This window comes from Ambystoma mexicanum, chromosome 4p (genome assembly GCF_040938575.1).
Source record: "Ambystoma mexicanum isolate Mex_15411 chromosome 4p, UKY_AmexF1_1, whole genome shotgun sequence".
Classification (NCBI taxonomy): domain Eukaryota; kingdom Metazoa; phylum Chordata; class Amphibia; order Caudata; family Ambystomatidae; genus Ambystoma; species Ambystoma mexicanum.
In genome coordinates, this window is record NC_090927.1 from 28421864 (window position 1) to 28447853 (window position 25990).

A 25990-nucleotide genomic window follows, 5' to 3' on the forward strand; every position below is an offset into this window, starting at 1 on the left:
GTCCTTGTGTTGCGTGTGAATCCTCACGCTGGCAAGAGCGGCTGTCCCGGCTGCGTGAACTCTGTCACGCGTAAACCTGCACGCGGGCTTTTTCCTCACGCTCGCAAGAGCGGCTGTCCCGGCCGCGTGAACTCTGTCACGTGTAATTCCACACGCATATTACTTTTTGCTTTGGAATGAATCCCTGGCACCTGTAAGGAGATAACAGGTGGACTTAGTTCATCATATTCCTGTTTCTACGTGGGAAAGGAAGTTTTCTTTTGAAGGTGATTGTGCACAGTACTTTGGACTCTATCCTGTGGTGCACCAACCCGGTATCTAGCGTGAGCCTCTTGCCGTTCGGGATAAGCCTCCCTTACTAACCTTCCCTTCCTTTTCGTTGTTTCAACTCCTGGATTTCTTCAGAGACTTGGTGATGACTTCAGTTCTAAGCCCACAGGTCAGTGTTGTTAACTAGTGATATTGCTGTTCTATAGTCAGTTGATTTGGGATAATTTCTTATGATACTTTATTTATCCTAGGCTGACTTCCTATAAAGCTCCCACGCCCTTTCCAGTGATCCCTCTCTCTGCCTGTTTCATCGGTCAGAGAGTGGTATCATTTGGAAGCTCTAATTTGACTTCACTACTATCAAGTCGTATGAATAAGGATCCGGAAGAACCCTACCAATTGTATCCTTTTTGGTTACCGTATCCTTTTCAAAAGATACCTTGGTGGTTTATGACAGTATGCCATTCTTCCAGTCTCCATTGTTTCATAGTCCCCCTCCTCCCTCACATCTGTATGCCATTCTTCCAGTATCCAATGGTTCAAAGTCCTCCTCCCTCACCCCTGTATGCCACTACTCCAGTCTCCATTGTTTCATAGTACCCCTCCTCCCTCACCCCTGTATGCATCTTCTCCAGTCTCTGCATTGTTTCATAGACCCCCTTCTCCCTCACCCCTGTATGCCACTCCTCCAGTCTCTCCATTGTTTCATAGTCCCCCTCCTCCCTCACCCCTGTCTGCCACTCCTGCATTATATGCATTGTTTCATAGTCCCCCTCCTCCCTCACATCTGTATGCCACTCCTCCAGTCTCTGCATTGTTTCATAGTCCCCCTCCTCCCTCATCCCCTGTATTCCATTACTCCAGTCTCCATTGTTTCACAGCCCCCCTCCTCCCTCACCTCTGCATGCCACTCCTCCAATATCTGCGTTGTTTCATAGCCCCTTCCATCCCTCACCTCTGCATGCCACTCATCCACTCCCTGCATTGTTTCATAGCCCCTTCCATCCCTCACCTCTGCATGCCACTCATCCACTCCCTGCATTGTTTCATAGCCGCTTCACTCCGTCACCTCTGCATGCCACTCATCCACTCCCTGCACTGTTTCATAGCCGCTTCCTTCCCTCACCTCTACATGCCACTCATCCACTCCCTGCATTGTTTCATAGCCCCTTCCCTCCCTCACCTCTACATGCCACTCATCCACTCCCTGCACTGTTTCATAGCCGCTTCCCTCCCTCACCTCTGCATGCCACTCATCCACTCCCTGCATTGTTTCATAGCCCCTTCCCTCCCTCACCTCTGCATGCCACTCATCCACTCTCTGCATTGTTTCATAGCCCCTTCCCTCCCTCACCTCTGCATGCCACTCATCCACTCCCTGCATTGTTTCATAGCCCCTTCCCTCCCTCACCTCTGCATGCCACTCATCCACTCCCTGCATTGTTTCATAGCCCCTTCCCTCCCTCACCTCTGCATGCCACTCATCCACTCCCTGCATTGTTTCATAGCCCCTTCCCTCCCTCACCTCTTCATGCCACTCATCCACTCCCTGCATTGTTTCATAGCCCCTTCCATCCCTTACCTCTGCATGCCACTCATCCACTCCCTGCATTGTTTCATAGCCGCTTCCCTCCCTCACCTCTGCATGCCACTCATCCACTCCCTGCATTGTTTCATAGCCCCTTCCCTCCCTCACCTCTGCATGCCACTCATCCACTCCCTGCATTGTTTCATAGCCCCTTCCCTCCCTCACCTCTACATGCCACTCATCCACTCCCTGCACTGTTTCATAGCCGCTTCCTTCCCTCACCTCTGCATGCCACTCATCCACTCCCTGCATTGTTTCATAGCCCCTTCCCTCCCTCACCTCTGCATGCCACTCATCCACCTCTCTGCATTGTTTCATAGCCCCTTCCCTCCCTCACCTCTGCATGCCACTCATCCACTCCCTGCATTGTTTCATAGCCCCTTCCCTCCCTCACCTCTGCATGCCACTCATCCACTCCCTGCATTGTTTCATAGCCCCTTCCCTCCCTCACCTCTGCATGCCACTCATCTACTCCCTGCACTGTTTCATAGCCCCCCCTCCCTCACCCCTGTATGACACTCCTCCACTCTGTGCATTTTCCATAGCACCTTCCCATCACGCCTCACCCTTGTAAGCCCCTTCTCCAGTCTCTGCATTGTTTCATAGACCCCCTTCGCCCTCACCTCTGTATGCCACTCCTCCACTCTCTGCATTGTTTCATAGTCACCCTCCTCCCTCACCCCTGTATGCCACTCCTCCAGTCTCTGCATTGTTTCATAGTCCCCCTCCTCCCTCACCCCTGTATGACACTCCTCCACTCTGTGCATTTTTCATGGCACCTTCCCATCACGCCGCACCCTTGTAAGCCCCTTCTCCAGTCTCTGCATTGTTTCATAGCCCCTTCCCTCAATCACCTCTGTAAGACCCTCTCACATGTTGCACTGCTTCACTGATGCCCTCATCACTCACCTGTGGTGGGATCCCTTTCTCGGTGGTCTAGGTGTTTGTGGACTTGTGGCTTCAAATCAGGTTCAATACGAAATAAAAGCTTTTCGTTGATAATTTTATAACCTACAAAAGAAAACAGATTTTATAAACATAGAAAACGTAGTCCAGTGAAGAGACTGTCTGGCTATTTATATTACTACAAAACGAGCAGTTTAATATACACTACAGCGAGTTCTATACACACACTTGCATTGCCTGCCGTTCTTGCTTATTTCCTGAATGGTTTAGCAACACTGTGGCATACAAATCCCTCTTTATTTTAGAGCCAGGTTAATTAGGATTTGGGATGGTCAAATGCCAAATGTACTAGGGGAAACTCTACAAGTAAAGAAGGACTTTTGAATAATAGGATGGGTTATACCAAGTGGTGATCCCTCAGTGCTCCTGCGGCTCGAGTGATGATAAAATATCAATGTCCAAAACATATTTTATTAAGCCATCACCCCTCGAGGGATGCGCAAGGATGCAAAGTACTGCCAAAGCGATGTAGCCAGCAAACACGTTTCAATCCTGCTCTTAAAGCCACTAGACTAATAACACAAATGTTCCAAGGTTTGGCCAACACAAGAGTTCAGTAATCCTGAACTACACATGTCCAGCCCTATCCTAATCAAAACAAACTATTTCTGGGCTGGGAAGGCTCCTTCTGGACTTACCCACAGTCTAGAGGTTCTCGCCTGTGTATTCAGATCCACAGCTTTCTAATGCCTCTCTGCTCAGAACACGGCCCAGCGACTCTCGCAGGCCATTGCACCCAACAAAAGCTCTTCAGCAGGGCCTACCGCAATCGGCGCCCGCCGACCACATTAGTTAAGTAGCACAAAAGAGCTTTTTGGGTTCACGGGTGGGTAGTACCCAAGGCACAGGCTTGCACAGTGCTCGCATGAAGGGAGGATAAGCTATCGTATGGAGCACTCTTGCTAACTTACGCTTAGTTTCTTGATTTGACACGGAACAAACACTATCTGATACAGGTTTTTTACCCTTGAGGGGCATTGAACAAACACTCTCAGACTCACGCTGGTTCCTTGAAGGGCACAGAACGAACGCTCGGAATCTGCAAACTACTACGGACATCACAACCTCCAGCCACTCAGCATCACATATAGTTTACTGTACCTTGTGTATTGTATAGGAGACTAACAGACATAATACAGCAATGCTTATGTGAATGAATCCATTGGCATGCTCTAATACCATTGCAGGGAGTAACCCTAGTGAAGCAACTAGGAGAATGCACAGGCCAGCTCTCACCGCAGGTTTGGGGAGTGAGTGAGTGCATGAATGCATGTGATACGCCTGATATTAAGCAGAACAGTTACTAACAACACCACCAAGATAAACAAACAAGGTATTCTTCCCCAGTATGCCCTACCCTGTTGTGATGAATCTGATGGTGTCACCACTCCTTTCCCAGCAGTGACCTCTCCCCATGTGGCCCGGGGATGGCAGCTGCTACCTGATCCTGACCCTGGGGTGGGTTATGTGATGGTGTATCACATGGGGGGTGGGGGGGGGGGTAGCCTCTGTAAGAGTATCAGGGCACACTCTGACATCATCTCTTGAGGATACCCCATCTGTAGAGCATCAGGTGGACATGTTATCCCTAGCTCCCGCCCCCTCACCTCCGTCATGCTGGAACAGTAGGAGAAGAGCCCTATGTGGGACACCAGGCATCAGCCCACTACTGCATCAAGTTTATGATAGACAATATGCACTCTGACAACCATATCGAATGTACCCTCGCACTGAGAGGGTGAAAGGATGTCTGCACACACTATTGGACATCCTAGAGCTATAAGTAAAATCCGACAAGAGCGGAGTGACGTCATAGAGGAGAGATATTGAGGCTCACTGAAACGATATGCAAATACTCAAAGAGTAAAGATGTAACTGAAGTAACAAGAGATCCGTAATCGAATATGAAAAAATCGTATATGCAAAGAATATAAAGTAACCTGCTGATTAATAAATGTATCTACGCAGAAATGTAAGGTAGATGACACATATAGAAGCTTGCTGCAGAGGAAAGCATAACATGGCTAGAGCGACCATGATGGAAAGATGGACGTCGGACATGTATTAAAACCATTCAAGCTACCTCAGAGACTGACCAGGCCTACAGATTCAGGAGACGCTGGAGAAACAGCTTTATGTGAGGAATAAAGAGGAGTCTATTGGCTTGGGATCAAGGATGATATTTAAAGGAATAATTGCATGGCACAAGGGGAGTCGAAAGGATAAGCCATGAACGCAAGATATACTTCTCTTAGATTAAGCAAAGGAGAAACATCTGCAAGAACCAAGTATTAGACTATTTGTAACGCTCACCTGACTCCCACGGAGGCGCTGGTCTAGTCTGGGTTGCTGTGGCCTCTTCGAGCGTGATGCGCAGAACTCGGAACACCGACTGAACAGGACCCACAAATCTTGCTTGTCTGGCCCGTAGGAATATCCTTCTGCAGATGAGAAAGGGGATTAACAGTCTGCAGAATAGTGTGCTTGCTTCCCCCTTCCCCCCTTCGTTCTTCTCTAACTTCCTCCGAAATCCCCGGTTGAAGCTCACCTTATGGTTTGAAAGGATGAACTCTCCATCCTGCTTCTGGTGCAGGGGCGCGTGTTTGTCCAGTTACTTCACTGGTTTTCAGAATGGCGCTGGCAAAATCCACTTGACTTTTCCGAGCGGAACGCCGTAAGTATGAAGATTACAAAAGTTCAAGTGTAGAGCCTCCTTTTCTGTTGCCTTCCTAACCTGTGATCTGTCCTTTATTTCAGGTGCAGAATGAAGGCGATGCGTTGAGGGATTGAATTGCCGATGGTAAACTCAGGTGAGTTAGCGATGGGGGCGATCCCTCTTAATGTCTTTATATTCCTCCAGTAATGTCTTTTGTCCTTTCCCCATAGGGGCCGGGGTGCGGTACCTGCCAACGAAGCGGCGCCGACCCGAAATGAGGAATGGTCCACCAACAGAAGACCGGTAAGTGTTATGGCGGAAAATTAGGCTTTCCTCATATGTTCCTTCTGCTCACCTTTTGTCTCTTCTTCTCTCCCCTAGGCGCAGAGATGTGGCGACTGGTGCAGACAGTCGCGGTGGAGCCAGAAGAACTCCCGAGGACAGGTGAGTGAAGCGCGGCGCTGCAGCGAGCAACGCTGTGCTTTTAAATGAAAGTCTTTTCTCAGGAACGCTGGCGTGAAGGTTCCGGATGCAGGTAAGAAGTTTGATAAAATTCTTGGTTTTCACCTTTCTCTTCTCTTCTTTCCTTACAGGTGTTCCAGGATCGAGGCGGGCGTTGCTGGAGACCAGATGCAGGAGCAGACACGGTGAGCGTTCAGCTGCTTGGATGCAGAACAACGCGAAGCGTGAGCTACTGTCTGGGCGTGGCTTAAATAGCCCCCAAAGTAGTTCCAGGTAAGTATCCTTCCCTGGCCACGCCCGAGTGGCAAAATAGTCCCAATGAAAAAATAGTCCCTTTCAGGTCTCAGGGAGGCCTGAATCTTGCAGCATGGTCTGCATCAGGTAAGTGCACAAAACACCTTCCTTTATGAGCCTGGCGCCTATGGCGCCAGGACTGATGTCCAACATGAGCCTGGTGCCAACGGCGCCAGGACAGAGTCCAAAGAGCCCCTATAAGGGGCCGCTGGGCTTTTACCCGGGGGCATGATGCCTGCTCCCGGGGGTGCTGGGCCTGGCCTGGTGCTCCGGGGGTAGGCATCATGACAGCACTCCCCCCCAAGGCCCCTCCCAAGGTCGTTCCCTCTGGAGGTTTCGGTTTGTTTGGGAAATTCGGATGGAACCTTTTTACCAGCCGAGGTGCATGTACGTGGTCGCTGGGTTCCCAAGACCTTTCCTGAGGCCTGTACCCTTTCCAATCAATTAGATAGAAAAGTTTTGATTTTGAGATCTTAGAATCCCAAATGTTCTTCATCTCGAATTCAGGCTCCCCATCTATCTGGATTGGTTCTGGTGGCTTTATTAATCTGGTTCCTGGTTGCACTGGTTTCAAAAGTGACACATGAAAAACGGGGTGAATCCGCATGTTAGCTGGTAGATCAGGCTTGACTGCCACTGGGTTAATTATAGCTTTGATCGAGTAAGGGCCATAATACCTTGGATTAAAAGTTCAAAGTCCCTTGAGCAATAAGTGTTTGGTAGCCAACCATACTTGATCCCTTATTTGGTATGGAGGCGCCTCACTCCGATGCAGATCCGCATTCTTTTTGTATTTCCCTTTCGCTTGTTGCAAATGTGCAGTTGCATCCTTGAAGGCTTGAGTTATCGTGGAATGCAAATGGTCCACTGCGGGCATTTCAAGGCTCAGAGGTGAGTCCAGGTCTGAAGTACGTGGGTGATGTCCATATAGGATATAAAAGGGGCTTTGTCCAGTTCCAGAGTGTACCGAGTTATTGTATGCATATTCGGCCACCCATAAAATATCCTTCCAATTACCCTCCGATTGGTGCAACATACATCGTAGGTATTGTTCAAGGCTCTGGTTCGTTCTCTCCGTCTGACCATCGGTCTGTGGGTGGTGGCTGGTTGAGAGTCTTACGTCGATTTGTGCCAGTTGACAACACTTTCTCCAAAAATGACAAATAAACTGGCTTCCCCGGTCGGAGACTAGTATGGACGGGAATCCATGCAAACGGATGATATTTTCGAGGAATTCCTTGGCTAGGACAGAAGCTGAAGGTAATCCTTTCAACGGAATAAAATGGGCCATCTTGGAAAATAAATCCACCACAACCAGAATAGTATTGTATCCATTACAAGGGGGCAGGTCCGTGATAAAATCTAGTGACAAGGTGTGCCAAGGTGCTGGTGGAATGTCTAAAGGCTGAAGAAGACCGGTGGGTTTTGTCTTTTGGCCTTTGTTTTGGGTGCAAACTCCACAGGACATCACGAAAGATTTAATATCCTTTCGCCAGGAAGGCCACCAGAATTGTCGTTTAATTTTTTCCTCAGTTTTGGCAATGCCAGGATATCCTTCCATCAGGGTATCATGATGACGGGAAATAACTAGTTGTTGCAATTCCTTTTCTGGCAGAAATAAGCGTCCTTGGAAGTAAGGTAGGCCATCATTGACCGAAAAGTAAGACCCCCCTTAGGACCCAATCCTGCAAGGCTATAGAGTCCAGGAGTTGTTTTACCCGTGCTTGAATGTCTTCAAGGGTTTGTAAAGAGGTTATCCCCAAAATTCTTTGTTCGGGAATTATCGGCACAGGTTCTGAGTTTGTGTCTATTTCTCCCATTCCAAATGAGATAGCGCGTCCGCTTTGCCATTCTTACAGCCGGGGCGGTAAGTGATTACAAAATCGATCTCAGCAAAGAACAAAGCCTATCGGAGCTGACGTGACGATTGAGCCTTGGCAGTTTTTAAATATTGTAAGTTTTCGGTGATCAGTGATCACAGTGATGGTACGCCTGGCGCCAAGAAGATAATGCCGCCAAGCCTTAAAGGCGGACTTAATGGCTAATAATTCCTTGTCGGTGATTGCATAATTTACCTCAGGCGGCGAGAACTTTCTGGACCAAAATGCTACGGGGTGCAGTTGGTTGGTTTCAGGGTCTCTCTGAGACAGGACAGCTCCCATGGCTAAGCTGGACGCGTCAGTTTCGACTATATATGGGAGATCAGGACGCGGGTGCTTCAAAATAGGTGCAGACGTGAATTTAGCTTTCAATTCCTGAAAGGCCTGTTCGGCTTCCTCGGTCCATTCGAAGCGTTTATTTTTTCGCAAGAGTGCAGTGATGGGTTGTACCACACGTGAAAATTCCGGGATAAATCTGCGATAAAAATTAGCAAAACCAAGCATGCTTTGGACACCTTTCACCAAACTAGGTGATGGCCATTTGAGGATGGCATCCACTTTTCGTGAGTCCATTCGGACCCCTTTAGGTGTCAGGATGAATCCAAGAAACTCAACCTCGGTGGTATGGAAAACGCACTTTTCCAGCTTTGCAAACAGTTTGTGCTGGCGCAATTTCTCAAGGACGGCCCTGACATGCTTTCTGTGATCAGATTCCGAAGAGGAGTACACAAGAATGTCATCGATATATACGACAACACAAACATCGATGAGTTCCCGAAGGACATCGTTCATGAAGAATTGGAAGGCAGCAGGCGCGTTGCACAACCCGAAAGGCATCACCTGGTATTCGAATAATCCATATTTTGTACGGAAGGCCGTTTTCCATTCGTCGCCTTCTTTTACTCGCACCAGATGATAAGCCCCCCGGAGATCTAACTTGGTGTATACGCAGGCGTCCTTCACCTGGTCAAGGAGTTCAGGGATCAGAGGCAGAGCGTAACGGTTTTTAACAGTTATCTGGTTCAATGCGCGGTAGTCGATACAAGTTCTAAGGTCGCCTTCTTTTTTGGGCACGAAGAACAAAGCCGAGGATGCCGGAGACTTTGACGGGCGAATGAAACCATTGGCTAGGTATTGATCTAAATATTGTCTCAAATGCAGATTTACAGGTTCAGTAAGGGCATAAATCCTGCTACAAGGGGGTTGTGCACCGGGCACCGGATCGATTTGGCAATCGTACGATCTGTGGGGAGGTAACGTGTTGGCCTGTTCCTTTTGGAAGACGTCCTGAAAGTCTTGGTATTCCGGAGGTAGTTGCATGGAGACAGAGGTTACAGACGCTAGACTAATCTTCAGATTTTCTGGGTAGCAGGTTTGTGCACAATCCGGGAAGGTTATTCTCTTTGCTCGCCAATCAATTCGAGGATTATGTGTCTCTAACCAAGGGATTCCGAGAATAACCTGAAACTGTGGAGCCTTGATTACATCAAACACAACTGCCTCCTGATGGCCGTCCGGACCTATAAGTGTCACCTCAGCAGTGGAATGTGTTACCGGTCCAGAGGCAATTTCGGTTCCATCGACTGTGGTGATGACATCTTTGCTGGTTTTAGGATGCAGAGGGAGGTTAATCCTAGAGACCAATTCACGATCCACATAATTTCCTATAGCCCCACTATCGATGTATGCCTTTATTGCATGCAACCGCTTAGGCTGTTCCGGATCTATGAGGACCATTGGCACAATGAAATGCGAGGTCTGAGAGTTCGTTTTCTATCTCGGCAAGCGGACCCCTACGCTTGTCGGGCATGGTCGTTTCCCGAAACAGAGCCTTCATGGTTTTTATCAGCGGCTCCTACCACCTTCTTGGGCGGTTTTGCCGGGCAATCTCGTAGAAAGTGTCCAGAGGACCCACAATAAAGACATAATTGCATCTGCCGTCTTCTTTCACGTTCTTTTTGAGTTAAAGGTCCTTTAACCCCTCCGATTTGCATAGGCTCAGAGACATCAGCACCCTTGGGTTTAGCGTTGGTCTTGACCAACACCCGGGTCTCAAACTTGGACCGTTCCGCTTTTCTTTTTTGAAGTCTGTGATCCAATTGGACCACTAAGTCTATATATTCTGTGCATTCTTGGGGCAGATTCACAACTTGGGCCAGGACATCTTTAAGTTCTCCGCGTAGACCTCGATAAAATAACGTGATTCTTTTATCCTCTGGCCACCCAGTTTCCACAATTAGTCTATTAAAGGTTGCAATGTAGGATAGGAGGTCCTGATTGCCCTGTCGCAGGGATAGGAGTTCGTCATCCAGAGCCTGCCCCTGAGAATGTCGAGCAAATAACCTTTCCATGCTTGCTTGAAACCTTTGAAAATCACGGAGAATCGGGTCATCTTGAGTAACCAGTGGAACTGACCAATCGGCAGCGCAGCCGCTGAGATATGACAATACAAAGGCTACCTTGGTCTGGTCATTAGGGAAGGCCCCAGGTCTGCATAGGAAGTGCAAACGACACTGATTCATGAATACGGCAAATCGTTTGGGGTCCCCAGCAAAGCGTTCGGGTGGGGCCAGCGGCATGTTTCCAGGTAGATTAATCTGCACAGGGTTACTGGGAACCACAGGAGCGGGGTTCCCCCCGGAACCGGGTAGAGGAGTGTGTCCAGCTTGACCTTGCAAAAACTGTCTAGCCAGGTCATCAGTTCTTTCCTTTGATAGAATCACTTCCCTCCTGAGAGCATTTGTCTCTTGACGAGCGGCATGTACTTCGGCCCGTAATTCCCCCAGTAGTTGGGCCAACTGATCAGTCTCAGAAGTTTCCATAGCGCCTGGGTGGGAATTTGTAGGAAGGCTTTGCGTTCTGTAACGCTCACCTGACTCCCACGGAGGCGCTGGTCTAGTCTGGGTTGCTGTGGCCTCTTCGAGCGTGATGCGCAGAACTCGGAACACCGACTGAACAGGACCCTCAAATCTTGCTTGTCTGGCCCGTAGGAATATCCTTCTGCAGATGAGAAAGGGGATTAACAGTCTGCAGAATAGTGTGCTTGTTCCCCCCTTCCCCTCTTCCCCCCTTCGTTCTTCTCTAACTTCCTCCGAAATCCCCGGTTGAAGCTCACCTTATGGTTTGAAAGGATGAACTCTCCATCCTGCTTCTGGTGCAGGGGCGCGTGTTTGTCCAGTTACTTCACTGGTTTTCAGAATGACGCTGGCAAAATCCACTTGACGTTTCCGAGCGGAACGCCGTAAGTATGAAGATTACAAAAGTTCAAGTGTAGAGCCTCCTTTTCTGTTGCCTTCCTAACCTGTGATCTGTCCTTTATTTCAGGTGCAGAATGAAGGCGATGCGTTGAGGGATTGAATTGCCGATGATAAACTCAGGTGAGTTAGCGATGGGGGCGATCCCTCTTAATGTCTTTATATTCCTCCAGTAATGTCTTTTGTCCTTTCCCCATAGGGGCCGGGGTGCGGTACCTGCCAACGAAGCGGCGCCGACCCGAAATGAGGAATGGTCCACCAACAGAAGACCGGTAAGTGTTATGGTGGAAAATTAGGCTTTCCTCATATGTTCCTTCTGCTCACCTTTTGTCTCTTCTTTTCTCCCCTAGGCGCAGAGATGTGGCGACTGGTGCAGACAGTCGCGGTGGAGCCAGAAGAACTCCCGAGGACAGGTGAGTGAAGCGCAGCGCTGCAGCAAGCAACGCTGTGCTTTTAAATGAAAGTCTTTTCTCAGGAACGCTGGCGTGAAGGTTCCGGATGCAGGTAAGAAGTTTGATAAAATTCTTGATTTTCACCTTTCTCTTCTCTTCTTTCCTTACAGGTGTTCCAGGATCGAGGCGGGCATGGCTGGAGACCAGATGCAGGAGCAGACACGGTGAGCGTTCAGCTGCTTGGATGCAGAACAACGCGAAGCGTGAGCTACTGTCTGGGCGTGGCTTAAATAGCCCCCAAAGTAGTTCCAGGTAAGTTCCCTGGCCACGCCCGAGTGGCAAAATAGTCCCAATGAAAAAATAGTCCCTTTCAGGTCTCAGGGAGGCCTGAATCTTGCAGCATGGTCTGCATCAGGTAAGTGCACAAAACACCTTCCTTTATGAGCCTGGCGCCTATGGCGCCAGGACTGATGTCCAACATGAGCCTGGCGCCAACGGCGCCAGGACAGAGTCCAAAGAGCCCCTATAAGGGGCCGCTGGGCTTTTACCCGGGGGCATGATGCCTGCTCCCGGGGGTGCTGGGCCTGGCCTGGTGCTCCGGGGGTAGGCATCATGACACTATTAAAGATGCAGAAGACCTATGTAAGATCGAGTGAGAACGTCTCCAGAGGCCAAGACGTGTAATGACACCCAGCACAATTGAATCAAATAGCAGTAAATAGAAGGTTGAGATGGACACATGTGCGGTCTCCTCACATGTGATTCAGAGGTTGTAAACAAGAGCTATTCATTAAGCCCAAACGAAAATAATAGTCTGCCTACACTCCCTTGAATGCCCCAGAACAGAGAGCAGGTCAACTACAAATGAAAAGCCTTGGCTTGTGGCCTGACTGATGAGAGATGATGGACTAATTGGGAAAGTGGGGAGTAGTCTGACATTGCTTGTGGCACCAGAGTTTTGTTTTGCCTACGTGCTGCTAACGACCCGAAGGTCCAAGATTGGGAAAGCATGATAACCAATCAGAGGGTCTATGTAGCAACATGCTATACAATGTTGCAGATACCAACCCTCTTCTATTTGCTCCATTATAATCAGTGTAATACGTACTTAGATGTAGTTTGAGGCGTGCCCAGCAGATAAGGGGCAATCAATGAAGTTCTGAACACTTATGTATACTATAGGTACATGTTTCCCTAACCAAACCCTACCTGCAATAGGTTTTACTTTGCCACGTAGGATGACGTAATAAATGACACACATCAATGTATTTGTTTGTTTGTTTGTTTTATTCACTTATAATGCGCTCTAAACCCAAAGGTAGCTGAGCGCAGCAGTACAGAGTATGCAAAGCTTGAAGTTACATGAATACAAAATACATACACAATGATATAAATACGTACGATACAGTTGGATGCGGAATGCACTATGCTGATAATAAAGTAGTATGCTGCCATATTCTTTGAGTCTGTCCGGTTATTTGTGTCCAAGGGCATTATTGGTAATTCCATTTAGCACGAGACGCTTCAAGGTGCTAGAGCACATTTTGGTAGCAGTGCGGATGGTCTGGTCTAATCGATCTAAGCCCAGATCTAGACTCTCCGACTCTTGATTGATTCCACCATTAGCCACAAGAGCTTCCTTTGGAGATCGGCCTGCAATTACACACGGGTGAGAACTATCGGTCAACAGGTGCCCCTTTGACAAAATTCCTGTCTGGGCCCTGCAGGTGCCCCGTGGACTGAAGAGTCGATTAGGGAAGAGTCGATGCCGAGGGACTCGAGCTGAGCCACGGATGTAAGTAGAACATTGAAGGTGGCAAAAATAGGGGGAGGGACAGTATTACAAATATATGAAGAAAAGTAACTGGATTTTTGGGGATAAGAAAGAAGAGATATAGATACTTCAATTCCTGGTTCCAAGAGCGGCAGATGAGTACACACTAAAACTCCAAATAGGGGTATTATTTAAGAATTCCTGAGGCAAGGCCAAGAAGAAGAGTGCGTATCAAACTCCAAAATGAAGTGAAAAGTGACATGAGATACATTTACTAAAGATAGTAAAGGAAGGTGTACGCAGAAAATGTAAAAGTGCACAAGTGTACGGAGTTATAAATATGTCAGTATAAAACATTTATTTGCCTAGATTAGGAGATATAAAGCAATAGTAATAAGGAGATCATCAGATTTTTAAATCAAGAGATTGATGTCAATTAGGAGGGTAAAAATCAAAGGAGAATAATAAATAAATAAAGAAGACTCTTAAAACATCAAAAATAAAAACAAAACGGTTAAAGTTGATAGAAAGTGTAAACGAAGGAACAAAAAACATAATTGCATAGATTTTTAAAGAGGTTAACAAATTGTTTTTTGGGTAATAAGCAGTGATTGATGGTGTCTAATCAAATTAATCAGTGTGGTATACTTGATAAAATAAATAAGAGAATAAAAGATCTTTTAAGTATTGACAGTCGAGATCGACTTGTCATGATGCAGGACACCGCCGAGATACAAACCCAAGATAAGACAATATCACGCAAAGTGGGTTAGAGGCACAATTAATAAAACACTCATGCCGTGGCCTCAGGAGAGTTTGTTGTCAAAAACAGTTTTGCAACATATGACAACATATTTATATGCTACATACAAGTTGAAGAAGTTACAGAAAAGATTGGCTATTTTAGAACTGTGGAAAATGTGTCAGAGTGAGAAAGAAGATCCGTCTGAGAAGGAGTGGATGCTTAATCAGCAGAAGGAGGATATGACGTGTTCAGCTCCTCTTTCCCCTTCAGAAAACAAGGGCACAGATACTGAGCAACAGGGATTTAGACGGAAGACATAGAAATACAGAGAATTGGGGGCGTGGCCTGGAGCCGACTCGTCTGGAATGTCTTCCTGAGAGCTCCCGCCTGGCCCAATGCGCCTTTCCATGAAACACCCATTTCCAGCCTCCGTTTTCTGCCGTGATTGAAGCCACCGGTGGGTGTACCTCCCCTGCACCCACCGACCGAGTGGGTCCCGGTTTCATCCCGAGACCGCCGTGGTAGACCTCTCAACAGCCCCGGGGCCCACTCGGCAGTAAAATGGCCGCCGCAGCTTTGAGAGCCAGAGGCCACCCAGGAGGGGGTGGAGCGGACACAGAAGCCCTGCCGATCGGCAACCGTAAGAGATGATCCGGCGTGTGCCCGCTCGTCGCCTACTGCTGAGTCCCACTGCCTTTGGACCCAAACCCCAGCCTCCCAAGTCAAGCACTGCCGGAGACAACATTGCACCCTAGGAAACGATAGCGCCAACCCTGATCTTCGCCGGCCGAGACGCGGCCACTGACCGCTATCTTCGTTCCGGAGCTCCTGGTTCGGACGGATTGGCTTTGCTCACGCCGAGGCCATCTACCACAGGCACCCTCCAAGCTCCCTACAGCGCCAACGAATGCGGGTGTCCCCACGAGAACCTTCGGCATCCGAGCCCGACGTGAGCGGGCCCCCGTCCACGCCCGAAGCAGAACTGCTCCCCGGGCAGAGGTACAGCCAACTCTCCTCCTCGCCCGTCGGCCGGGACGCAGCCGCCGGACAGTCCACATCCCTCCCGAGCCCGACATCAAACGGCGCTGTTTGCCGCACAGCCAGCCTGCCTCCGCGCATACTACCCACCGCAGGAGGCCATCAGCTTTCCCCATCGCCACCGGAGCCCGAGTGCCCTGATATCGGCCGGCTATCAAGCCCACCAGGAGAGCGCGCGCTCTGAGCCCACTCACAGGACTGCACCAGATCCACGGAGGCTCCGACTCACGGGCCTCCCTCTCCCTTCTCAGAGCACATTGCAAGCGGTGGTACAGCCACCTACTCACAGCGCTTCCCGCCTGGACTAACTCAACGTTCCAGTGTCCTAGGTCCCACACTACTGCTCCCTCAGCTCCAGCACCTCCAGGCCCGGCGGCCATCTTGCGGACCAGAGCCCGGAGCACCCACCACAGCAACGGGCCCACCTGCCCCCCACGCATCACCACCGGAGTACGCCCTGGTTCACCCCCCCCTAGCCGCCCCATCCACCATTCAACCACGTCCAGGCCAACTGCCACCCGCTCCTCATAATTCCTGGCCCCCTTCCTGGACTATCGCTCCATAGACCTGCAGGGGTTGCTACCCCCATCATCCTCCCAGGTTGCTCCTGGTCGCAGGAAACCCACGTATTCACTACAGCTGCATAACACCCCGGCACAGGGGTCAGGAGGTAAGGAGTCGGGGGGAGAGCGGGAGGACAATCTACTCACCCTGGGAGTGTGGCAGAGCAGAGCTTCACGGACTTGCTGGCCTGACTTTCTGAGCCCTATATCACCAGATCCCTCCTGACCCACCTGGGATTCCGGCGCAGCCACTACCCCACTTACTGCGCCCTCACACCTCCGGAACAGACAACTTCCGCTATCGGACCCAGATACCCAGCCCTAGAATCTCCCGAGCATCTCATAACTCTCACCACCTCGCTAATACTGAGCTACTGCCACTCCCCGCAATCCCCCACGACAATGTCTAAAAGCGGGAAGGCACCTAAACAATCGGACATTATCTCCCTTATATCTTCCGCTGCTGCCGAAAGAGCTAAGAAAGCCGACCATCCGGGGGATACTATCAAAAATAGCACTGCACCAGCCACAGAAACAGATCCCACTCCGCCTCAAGCTGCAACCAAAGCGGACCTGCAAGAGCTATTAGTAGCCCTAACCAGGGAAATCCAAAAAAGCTCTGAGGAAATTACTAAGAAAATAAACACACTGGACAAAAGAATGGGGGAAGTGGAGCATCGAACCGCCGAAATGGAATCCGAAATCTGTGACAAAAGAATCGAAGATGAACATAACAAGGACCGGATAGCTGCCCTCGAAGCAAGATGTAGCATCCTTGATGCAAAACAGGAGGATTTGGAAAACCGATCAAGGAGGAACAACATTAGAGTCCGAGGTATCCCGACCACTATCCCGGAACCAGACCTGAAAGCTTACATATCGGATCTCTTTCGATTCATCATCACCCTCCCAGACACTTCCCCCCTAGAATTGGACCGGGTGCACAGAACTACTCCAAGGAAAACCTCAGCGCTCCCCCCGGATGTATTGGCCAGAATACACTTCTTTCAGATAAAAGAGGACATTATGTGAGAAGCAAGGCAAATGAGACAGATCACCTTCAGAGGGTCCACGATCTCTCTTTACCAAGACCTAGCGAGCACAACACTCCTGAAACGGAAAGCAATGCGACCCCTGACAACCTGGCTACAAGAAAAGAAAATGCCATATCACTGGGGATTCCCCACTTCAGTGAAATTCAAATGGGACGGAACACAGAGACAAATACAGACATTGAAAGACGCGGAGAAACTCATGGGCATAGGCAGTACCGACCCCAGTGCCGAAGAGTCAGCTCACTCTCCCCGAGACGCATCCCCAGGAGGATCATGGTCCAAGTCCAACAGATGGCGCAGACTCAGAGGCCCCCTGAAAAAAGACGGCGACAGGGGCTGAACACACAGCAGCAGCTCCCCGGTGCAGGAAACAATGGTTCCCTCAAGCAATGTTCTCCCAATGCCAAATGAGGCCCCCCTGCTTCTCAAAGGTACCTTCGAAGAACTTCCCATCACGCTAGCCTCAATTTACAGCCCCAATTCCTCCCAAAGCAAGTTCTTAAACGACATCCTACCAACAATCCTATCATTCCGAGAAGGCCACCTATTTATCGGCAGAGATTTCAATACCATCACTAACCCACTGCTAGATAAAACTCTCCCCGCCACGAACAATGATTACGTGCAGGCCCTTGCCTTACTTAAGTTGTTCAGAGAAACAGAGACAGTTGACGCATGGAGAATACAAAATGGCAACACAAGAGATTTCACACATTTCTCCAAAGTTCATAAGGGATACTCAAGAATTGACCTAATTTTAATCCCCGGCATCCTATTCCCATGTGTCATCAACACAGAAATCCACACACGCATGATCTCCGACCACTCCCCGATATCTGTAAACCTAGCTATCTCAGGCCAGAAATCCCCCCCTGAAAGATACTGGAAACTGAATGATTCACTCCTTCTAGACATTAGTATAAGGGCCAAAGTGGAGAACTCATTGATAAAATACTTTGAAGAGAACACCACACAAACATCTCCCATCAGTATAATCTGGGACTCAATGAAAGCGGTGGTTATGGGTGTACTGATTGGGGCCGGAGCAGAGCAGCGAAGGATATCAAACATAGCCTCCCCCAAACTGGAAAAAGAAGGAGCCCTCCATGAATCACAGCTAAAAACGCAATACTCGAGGAAAACCGAGTGAGCCCTGAGGAAGGCAAAAACGGCTTTGGAAATGCACTGCGCTGACCGGACAGCCAAGTCCTTAGTGTACACAAAGCAATTTTACTACGCCAAAGGAAACAAAGCAAATAGGATATTAGTACAGAAGCTAAAAGCGCTCCGTAGTCGGAACAACATACTCAAATTACGAGGGGGAAATGGGAAACTGCTCTTCTCCCAGTCAGAGATAATAAACGAACTATTGAGATACCATACCTTTATAATGTCCAGCGATCCGCTAAAACTAAAAGGTCTACCAGAATACTTAAACGCACTAACACCCCGCAATACGGACCACCTGGAACATCTGGAGGCTCCCATCGGAGATGAAGAAATTATCGAAGCCATCAAAGCTCTCAAACCCTCAGCGCCAGGCCTGGATGGCCTAACCGCAACCTTTTACAAAAGATTCGCCAGAGTCCTTGCCCCACAACTATCCGCCTTGTTCAACTCCTTCCTATCCACGAAAACTGTCACTAAATCCATGGCTGAATCAATCACGATCCTGCTCCACAAACACGGAAAAGACCCCGATCTGCCAGATTCCTACCAACCCATATCGCTCCTGAACAACGACGGGAAGATCTTTGCCAAAGTACTTGCCAGAAGACTGGGCCCGACCCTTCCAAGCTTAACCAACCGTTACCAAACAAGTATTATCCCTGGCAGAGGGACCCATGACAACATACGGCGAGCACTAAACCTTATCGAATGCGCTCATAAATCCAAAACAAAAATGGCTGTAATTTCACTAGATGTCCACAAAGCCTTTGATCGAGTGGACTGGACATACATCCACAAGGTCCTCCAACGCTTCGGATTTGGCCCTAACTTCACATCATGGGTCATGGCCAACTATCAAATCCCCACCACACAACTCCGAGTTAATGGCACGAGATCCGAACACATCCGTATCACGAGAGGCACTAGACAGGGCTGCCCGCTCTCACCCCTGGTCTTCGCCCTATCCATGGAACCCTTCGCCGCCAGAATCAGACAAAGTGAAACCATAAAAGGCATCCAGGTGGGCAACCGCGAGTATAAAATCGCACTCTATGCCGACGACGTCATGTTAACTATGACAGACCTCCCAGTCTCCCTGGGGACCCTATGGAAAGAGATCGAGACGTTCGCCACCATGTCAGGATTTAAAGTCAACCGAACAAAATCCTCAGCATTACCCATCAATCTATCTCGCCTAGACGAGGCCGCGCTCGCGCCACTCTCACCAATCCCCTGGGCCAAAGATGCCATAGAATACCTCGGAGTACAGATCACCGGAAATCCAACGAAATCAAAAAACATCCCACAATTACTCAGCGCCCTGCAAAATGATCTCAAAAGATGGAAACAACAAGAAATCTCATGGTTCGGGCGTATCTCAGCCGTGAAAATGAACCTGATCTCCAGATGGCTATATCAATGTGCATCTCTACCACTACAAATACCACCCCCTGCCATACGAGCACTACAGAAGAAATTAATGGAATTTGTCTGGGGAGGGAAGAGGCCCAGGATCAACAAGCGAATCATGATGAAAGCCAAACCACTAGGGGGAATGGGTGTCCCTGACCTTGCCGGATACTCGCTAGCGGCTCAACTATCCCACACGTTTGCCTGGCTGCAAGAAGCAGACCCCCCCGTTATGGCGTCAAATTGAAGAATCCTGGTGCCCGGTCCCACTACATGATCTCCCACACCTGCCAACACTAAAACCACAACCTAATTCAGGGCCACTATCTGCCACGACCATCACAACCCAATGCTGGAAAACCGCAGCGCGGAAATGGGGACTTCGCAGCTACCTGGGACCCATGTCCCCCATCTGGAACAACCCAGACTTCACCTCTGGAAACCCACCTAGAGACTTCCACGCATGGATATCAGGGGGCCTGGCAAAAACCAGCGACTTCATGGGAGATGGCTCCCCCATCACTTTCAAGAGATGCAAAACAAAATTCGGAGTGGGTGAACGTGAAAGATTCCGATACTCGCAAATTAGGCACTGGTTGTCCCATAGAGGGACTCGGGACAAATGCTCGAGAGAACCAACAGCCCTAGAGCTCACGTTAACATCCCCGACCAACAAAGGCAGAATATCCACCATATACCGGCTCTTAGACAGATCGGACCCAGCAAAGAAAGAAAGATACATGACGGAATGGGAAAGGGATATCGGCCGGGAGATAGCAGTAGAAAGCTGGGAGCAAATTTGGGCCAGACTACATAAGAGCTCACAATGCGTCACGAATAAGGAAGGAGGCTACAAACTGTGCTACAGATACTACATCACCCCCACCCAAATCAATAAAGCCAACCCGGACTTCCCCGCTGCATGCTGGCGAGGTTGCCAAGCCCCCGGATCCCTCTACCACTTAGTATGGACATGCCCAAAGGCAGAAATATACTGGAAAGAAGTGCTGAACCACATTAAGGAAATATCTGGCATCTCAATTCCCGGGGACCCGGGAATTGTCCTTTTGGGCGAAACCGGCGACGGCGCATTCCCAATTTCCGGCCATATCTCCCGCCTCTGCAACCACCTACTACTGGCCGCGAAGATTGCAATGGCGCGATTATGGAAAGACAAAAATGGTCCCTCGATTGCCCTATGGTGGGCCAAATGCTGGGAGATTGCAGTATCAGAAAAAATCTCTGCAATTCGCTTGGACTCCTTGAATATAGAACCCTGAATATATGGGACCCATTCCTTGACTACGCGGCCAAATACCCAGCCCTCACCAGGAGGCCTCCGCTCACCAGATGGCTCCAATGCAGCCCCCTCTACTAACCCCTGATCGGACCCCGAACACTCCAGAACATAGGGGAACGTTCACCCAGAACTTGTCCGCCCAACCGCCAAACCCAGGAACCTCCCACCTTCTCCTCCACTCTACAACTCACAATAGACTATAAAGGCTCTAATTAATACTTATATTGATATGTATTGCATTGTTGCATGTAATATTTTATCTTGTAAAATCAATAAAATGTTGTTGGAAAAAAAAAGAAATACAGAGAATTCAAGTACACAGGTTGAAAAAAGGCAAAAGGAAGAAGAGAAATGAAAGATGAAAAGAAGGGAAGATGAGATGAATGGAAGTAGGGCACTAAAGGATGATGAGATAGATTATCTATTTAATAGAATTATAGTGCCGATTGAAGCACGAGAACGATTTGAGGAAGAGAGAAGGTAATTACAGCCCTGCTGGGAGCTGCAAGGGATACCGAGAGTCTAGACATGGGCTGACGAGCATGAAGCAGAATACGTAGGGAAGACAATTGGGGATTTATATAGGTAAATGAGAGATAGAGATGGGAATAAGACCCAAGATGATGTTGAAGGATCTTTATCGAAGGGAAACAGGAGCCGGGTCAGGTGACGCATTAACAGATGAGCATAGAGTGCTGTCTTTAAGTCGACTAGATCTAGATAATGTGGAAACAGATGAAAGTTACACAAGCTAGGGCATAATGATGTCAGAGGAAGAAAGGGAAGACAACTACAAAGTGGGAATAGAGGGAGGTTTCTAGAAAGATTTGAGTGTAAGAAAGGGGTAAAATTATCAGACTTAGAGGGCCCTAACAAAAAAACACCAGAACTACCACCATACACTGAACGACTTCATCCATGGTCGCACAGTGCAGGGGATGTATCCCTGCCTTATGTAAGCAGATTAAGGTCACAACCACGATGGAGAAAAATGGCCGAGACCAGTCCCACCTGGAAGACACGAAGTGTAGGTGGGTATGATTATGGATCAGGGTTTTCACAATTTCCATTATTAGAGAAAGCGGGAGGATGGCCACAATATATTCCGTGGCCACAAATGGACAAGGATAATTTGAAATGTAAATTATCTCGTTTGACTTCAGGTACAGGAAAATGGATTTATGAGTTAGAAAGAATTACATCAGGAATAGCGTTAGCTAAAGGCCTGCTAGCAGCCATCCTAGGGGAGAGGGCTGATGACATTTGGAAGTGAGCAGGATATGCGGGTGTGACTGCACAAAATACAACACATGGTGGAACGCCATTTAATAATTGTAGAGCAGATGTATGGCGACGCTCAGAGTACAATATCCCGATACATCAGAAATTGGTGTGATCATGACTAGGATGATGGGCGAGGATGAAGATCTTGTTGCTTTTATTCAAGATATCCAAGAGAGATGGCATCTCAAGACGAATGAACCGTGGGACAAACCTGTGGCATTATTTTACCACATATTATGCCAGGGGCTGTCTGAGCAAGTGCAAAGGCAGATGAAGAATCAGGTAGGAATGGAAGCAAAGCCATGGGCAGAAATACAATTGACTATCATGCACCATTGCCATTTGTTACAAGAAAAGAATAAGAAGAAAGCTGAGAGTAGAAAGCAGGAGGAAGCAAAGTTAGTTCCAAATTTCTTTTCAAAATTAGCCATTGAAGGAGCAGTATTGACGAGTAATGAGGGTATGGCGACACAACAGATGCGACCAGTGCAGCAAATTAATGTAGTACACCCTATGGATCAGAGTGGGTATACTTTTTGGCCAGGAGGAAATGGACCAGGGGAGGAGGACGAGGTGAATTTCAGAATCCTCAGGGAGGATGAGGATTTAATGGCGTACAGTCGCAACAATGCTGGAATTGCGGGAAGATGGGACATATGCCAGAACATGTACAAGTAGAGGGGGCATGCAGCAAAATTACCAAGCTCCAAGGAGGGTATGGGCTATGTTTCACATATAATACAGAACCACTGGAATATTGTGCCCAAAATCAAACGCAGAATCAGGCACATGCGCTGCAATCACACCAAACACAGCAAGCAAGCTCTACTACGAGTGCAATCGTCACAAAGGCAACCACATCAAGTATCTATGCAAGCCCAACAGATACAGAACCAGCAAGCACAGACACAACAGGCCATGGTACCACAATGAAAAACAAATGTAGGAATACCGCAAATACCCACACATAAACTAGGGAGTGTGACCGGGGTAGGAGGAAATCCTTTTACAGGTAGAGGGATTAATTTATATCCACAATAGGACAGCCCACAGAGGGACCTGATGTGCACAGTACTATCAGTGACACTGGAACCCCAAGAGCAACCAAGGGTCAAGGTAACAAAAGGAGGTAAGACATTTTCGTTCCTTGTAGACACAGGAGCAACTTGTTCCTGTATCTGGCATCCAAAATACCCAATGTCAGGTATTGCCATGAATGTGCATGGATTTTCTGAGGTGATGAGTTTAGTTCCTCTTACAGACGAATTACCAATCTCTATGGAGAACATGACGTGTCTATGCCCTTATTATATTCTAGGCAGACGCCAGTTAACATACTAGGGCAAGACTTGATGACAAAACTTACCATCACAATATCTTTTACTGACAAGGGAATAGTGTGTTCCACTCCAAGAATACATTATCTGAATGTGAACAAATTTATATTAGCCTTCGCTTTAGATTCACAAGTATTTTTGTATGGAGAGGAAAGAGTGGTTGTCCATGGAAGAGATAATAAGGATAGAGGATGGAGAGCAGTGATAGCCCTCAGTGAAGGATATAGATTGACAAAGTTGATAGACGAAGAGCTTTTGAGGGATGGTTATTCTGATGATGAATTAGTGTTTTTTAAAAGTCTCACTTATTGGATTAAAGTATGGAAATACCGCAGAGAATGGTGATGGTAAAAAAGAAACAGTAATTTTTCCAGTAGGATTTGGAGAAAGTGACAAATATTATATGGAACACCAGTTAATATGACATGGGCCTATTCAAAGGAGTAGGAACAGTAAAAATCAAGCTTAAACCCGGATCAACTTTGCCACAAGCAAAACAATATCCCATGTCCCAAGAAGCGGATGCATGTATATTAGAGACCATTTCCGCTTTAATGAAGCAAGGAGTAATTGTGCCATCTGAGTCCCCTTGTAAAACCGCTGCGTACCAAGTGAAGAAATCAACTGAGAGGTCATGGAGATTTATTCAGGATATTCGCCCCCTAAACAATATTGTTGAAGCAGAGTTTCCTTTAGTTCCAAATCTGGCCAGGATATAATGTAATATTCCATCTAAGGCTAAATATTTCACAGTTATAGATTTAAAAAACACGTTCTTCTCAATTCCCCTTCATGAGGACTTCCAAGATTTGACTTCCTTTTCGTATAGAAATATTCTTCTAAAACATACTTCTTTGCTCTAAGGGTCCAGATCGACCTTTAACAGTAGTAGATAAAAATGTTATTCGGAAATGAAAATTCCCATCAAAGAACACACAGTAAAAATAATACAGCAGTAAAATCTATTTAAAAACAATCAAAATCTTGCGATCCTCAAAAATAAACTAGAAACATTCATTAAAGCATATAAATTGCCTGGGTAACTTGAGGGCTCACTCAATGGTTAAGTATACATTGTGGGCTGTCCGCAGGTCTGGGACTGACAATAAAAACCTAAGTACTGGTTGCAAGTGTCTAAGCTTGGACATTCTTAATGCTGGAATTATAAAATCTTTCCTTGGTTTTGCTAAAGTAGGAGAGAAGAACAGCAAGTGCAGCAAGTCATTCCTATCACTCTCACAGCAAGGGCAGCTCCTCCTCAGTACGATGTATTGGTGAAAAAAATTCCCTTTTCCACAGTGAACAAAAGATTTGCTCTGAAAGCCATAATCACTGCCCTTTTCCTTGGGGTGGCAAACCATTGGACGTAGGCTGGCCTTACAGTTTTGGGGGCAAGATTGCAGTAATAAATTGCACGCTTTGCTTCTGCAATTCACTTTTGCTTCTTATTCTCGCTCTACGAGGAGAGAATGTGTCTGTTAACGCACCTCTATCAGCATTGCCTGCCCACTGTTCATCACCAAACAAGTGCCCAAGACCAAGCTCTTTTAAGGATGATTTTATGTATTCCAACCAAGTTGAAGCAGCACAGGATTTTGTGGCCATGAGATCCCTCACCAGGCCTCTGTTTATTGACAGTTGGGGTCTATGCAACAGGGTCCTTCAGATGGACCTGGGCAATGTACAACTCGAGAGAGCAATAATACAGTACATAGATGACAAATTGGTGTGCTGTGAGACAGAGGAATGGTGCTGGGAAGACTCAGTGCGATTCATGACCATTTTGGAAGAGAAAGGATACAAAGTGGACGAAGAAAAGTGACAATACTGTTAGGAAGAGGTCCTGCACACAGGACAGCTAATTTCTCAGTGGGGAGAAAGGCGACACCTGAAAGAGCAGAAGCAATTATGAAGACTTCAGAACCTAAGACAGTGAGGGAAATGCAACAGTGTTTAGGCCTATGTAATTATTGTAGGGCCTGTGTTTTCAATTATAACACCTATATTCAACCACTTTTAAAAGGACTTAAAGAAGCACAGGTAGACAAAAGTAAGATAACATGGACAGATGAAATGACTGAAGGATTTGAGGAATTAAAAAAGGCAATTAGTACAACACCTGTTCCAGGCTACAATGAAGAATTTTACTTATTTTCTCATTGAAATGGGGAAATCATGAGAGCAGTTGTCACACAGAAAACGACATTAGGAAATGGACATAAGCCAAGTTTAGATCCAGTTATGAAAAGGCATTACCCTTGCGAACAAGCTTTAGCTGCTGCGGCTGCATTTGCATTTGCAATTGAAAAGGCTTCAAGTATTACAATGGGGTGTTCAGTAACATTATTTGTTGAGCACGCATTGTATGCCATTCTGGAGAAACCCAAAAATACATTGACCACACAAACAATATCAGGGTACAAGGTAATTATCTCGAACCGTGTAATCAAAATTGTTAGATGAAGAGTAGTGAATCAAACAACATTCATAGCGGAACCAGTAGGGGAGGATGATTATGTACATGTTGCACAACACATACTGGATTTTATGAT

General features: G+C 47.7%; 1 protein-coding gene across 2 annotated transcripts in view; it reads right to left on the bottom strand.

The window, feature by feature from the left end:
* LOC138452926 (uncharacterized protein KIAA1958-like) overlaps positions 1-25990 on the bottom strand; it is a 523224-nt gene that overhangs the window by 236117 nt on the left and 261117 nt on the right. For both annotated transcript variants that reach the window (XM_069605281.1, XM_069605283.1), the window contains one exon: positions 2768-2869. In XM_069605281.1, the coding sequence (XP_069461382.1) occupies positions 2768-2869 (102 nt within the window). The remainder of the gene's footprint in view (positions 1-2767; positions 2870-25990) is intronic.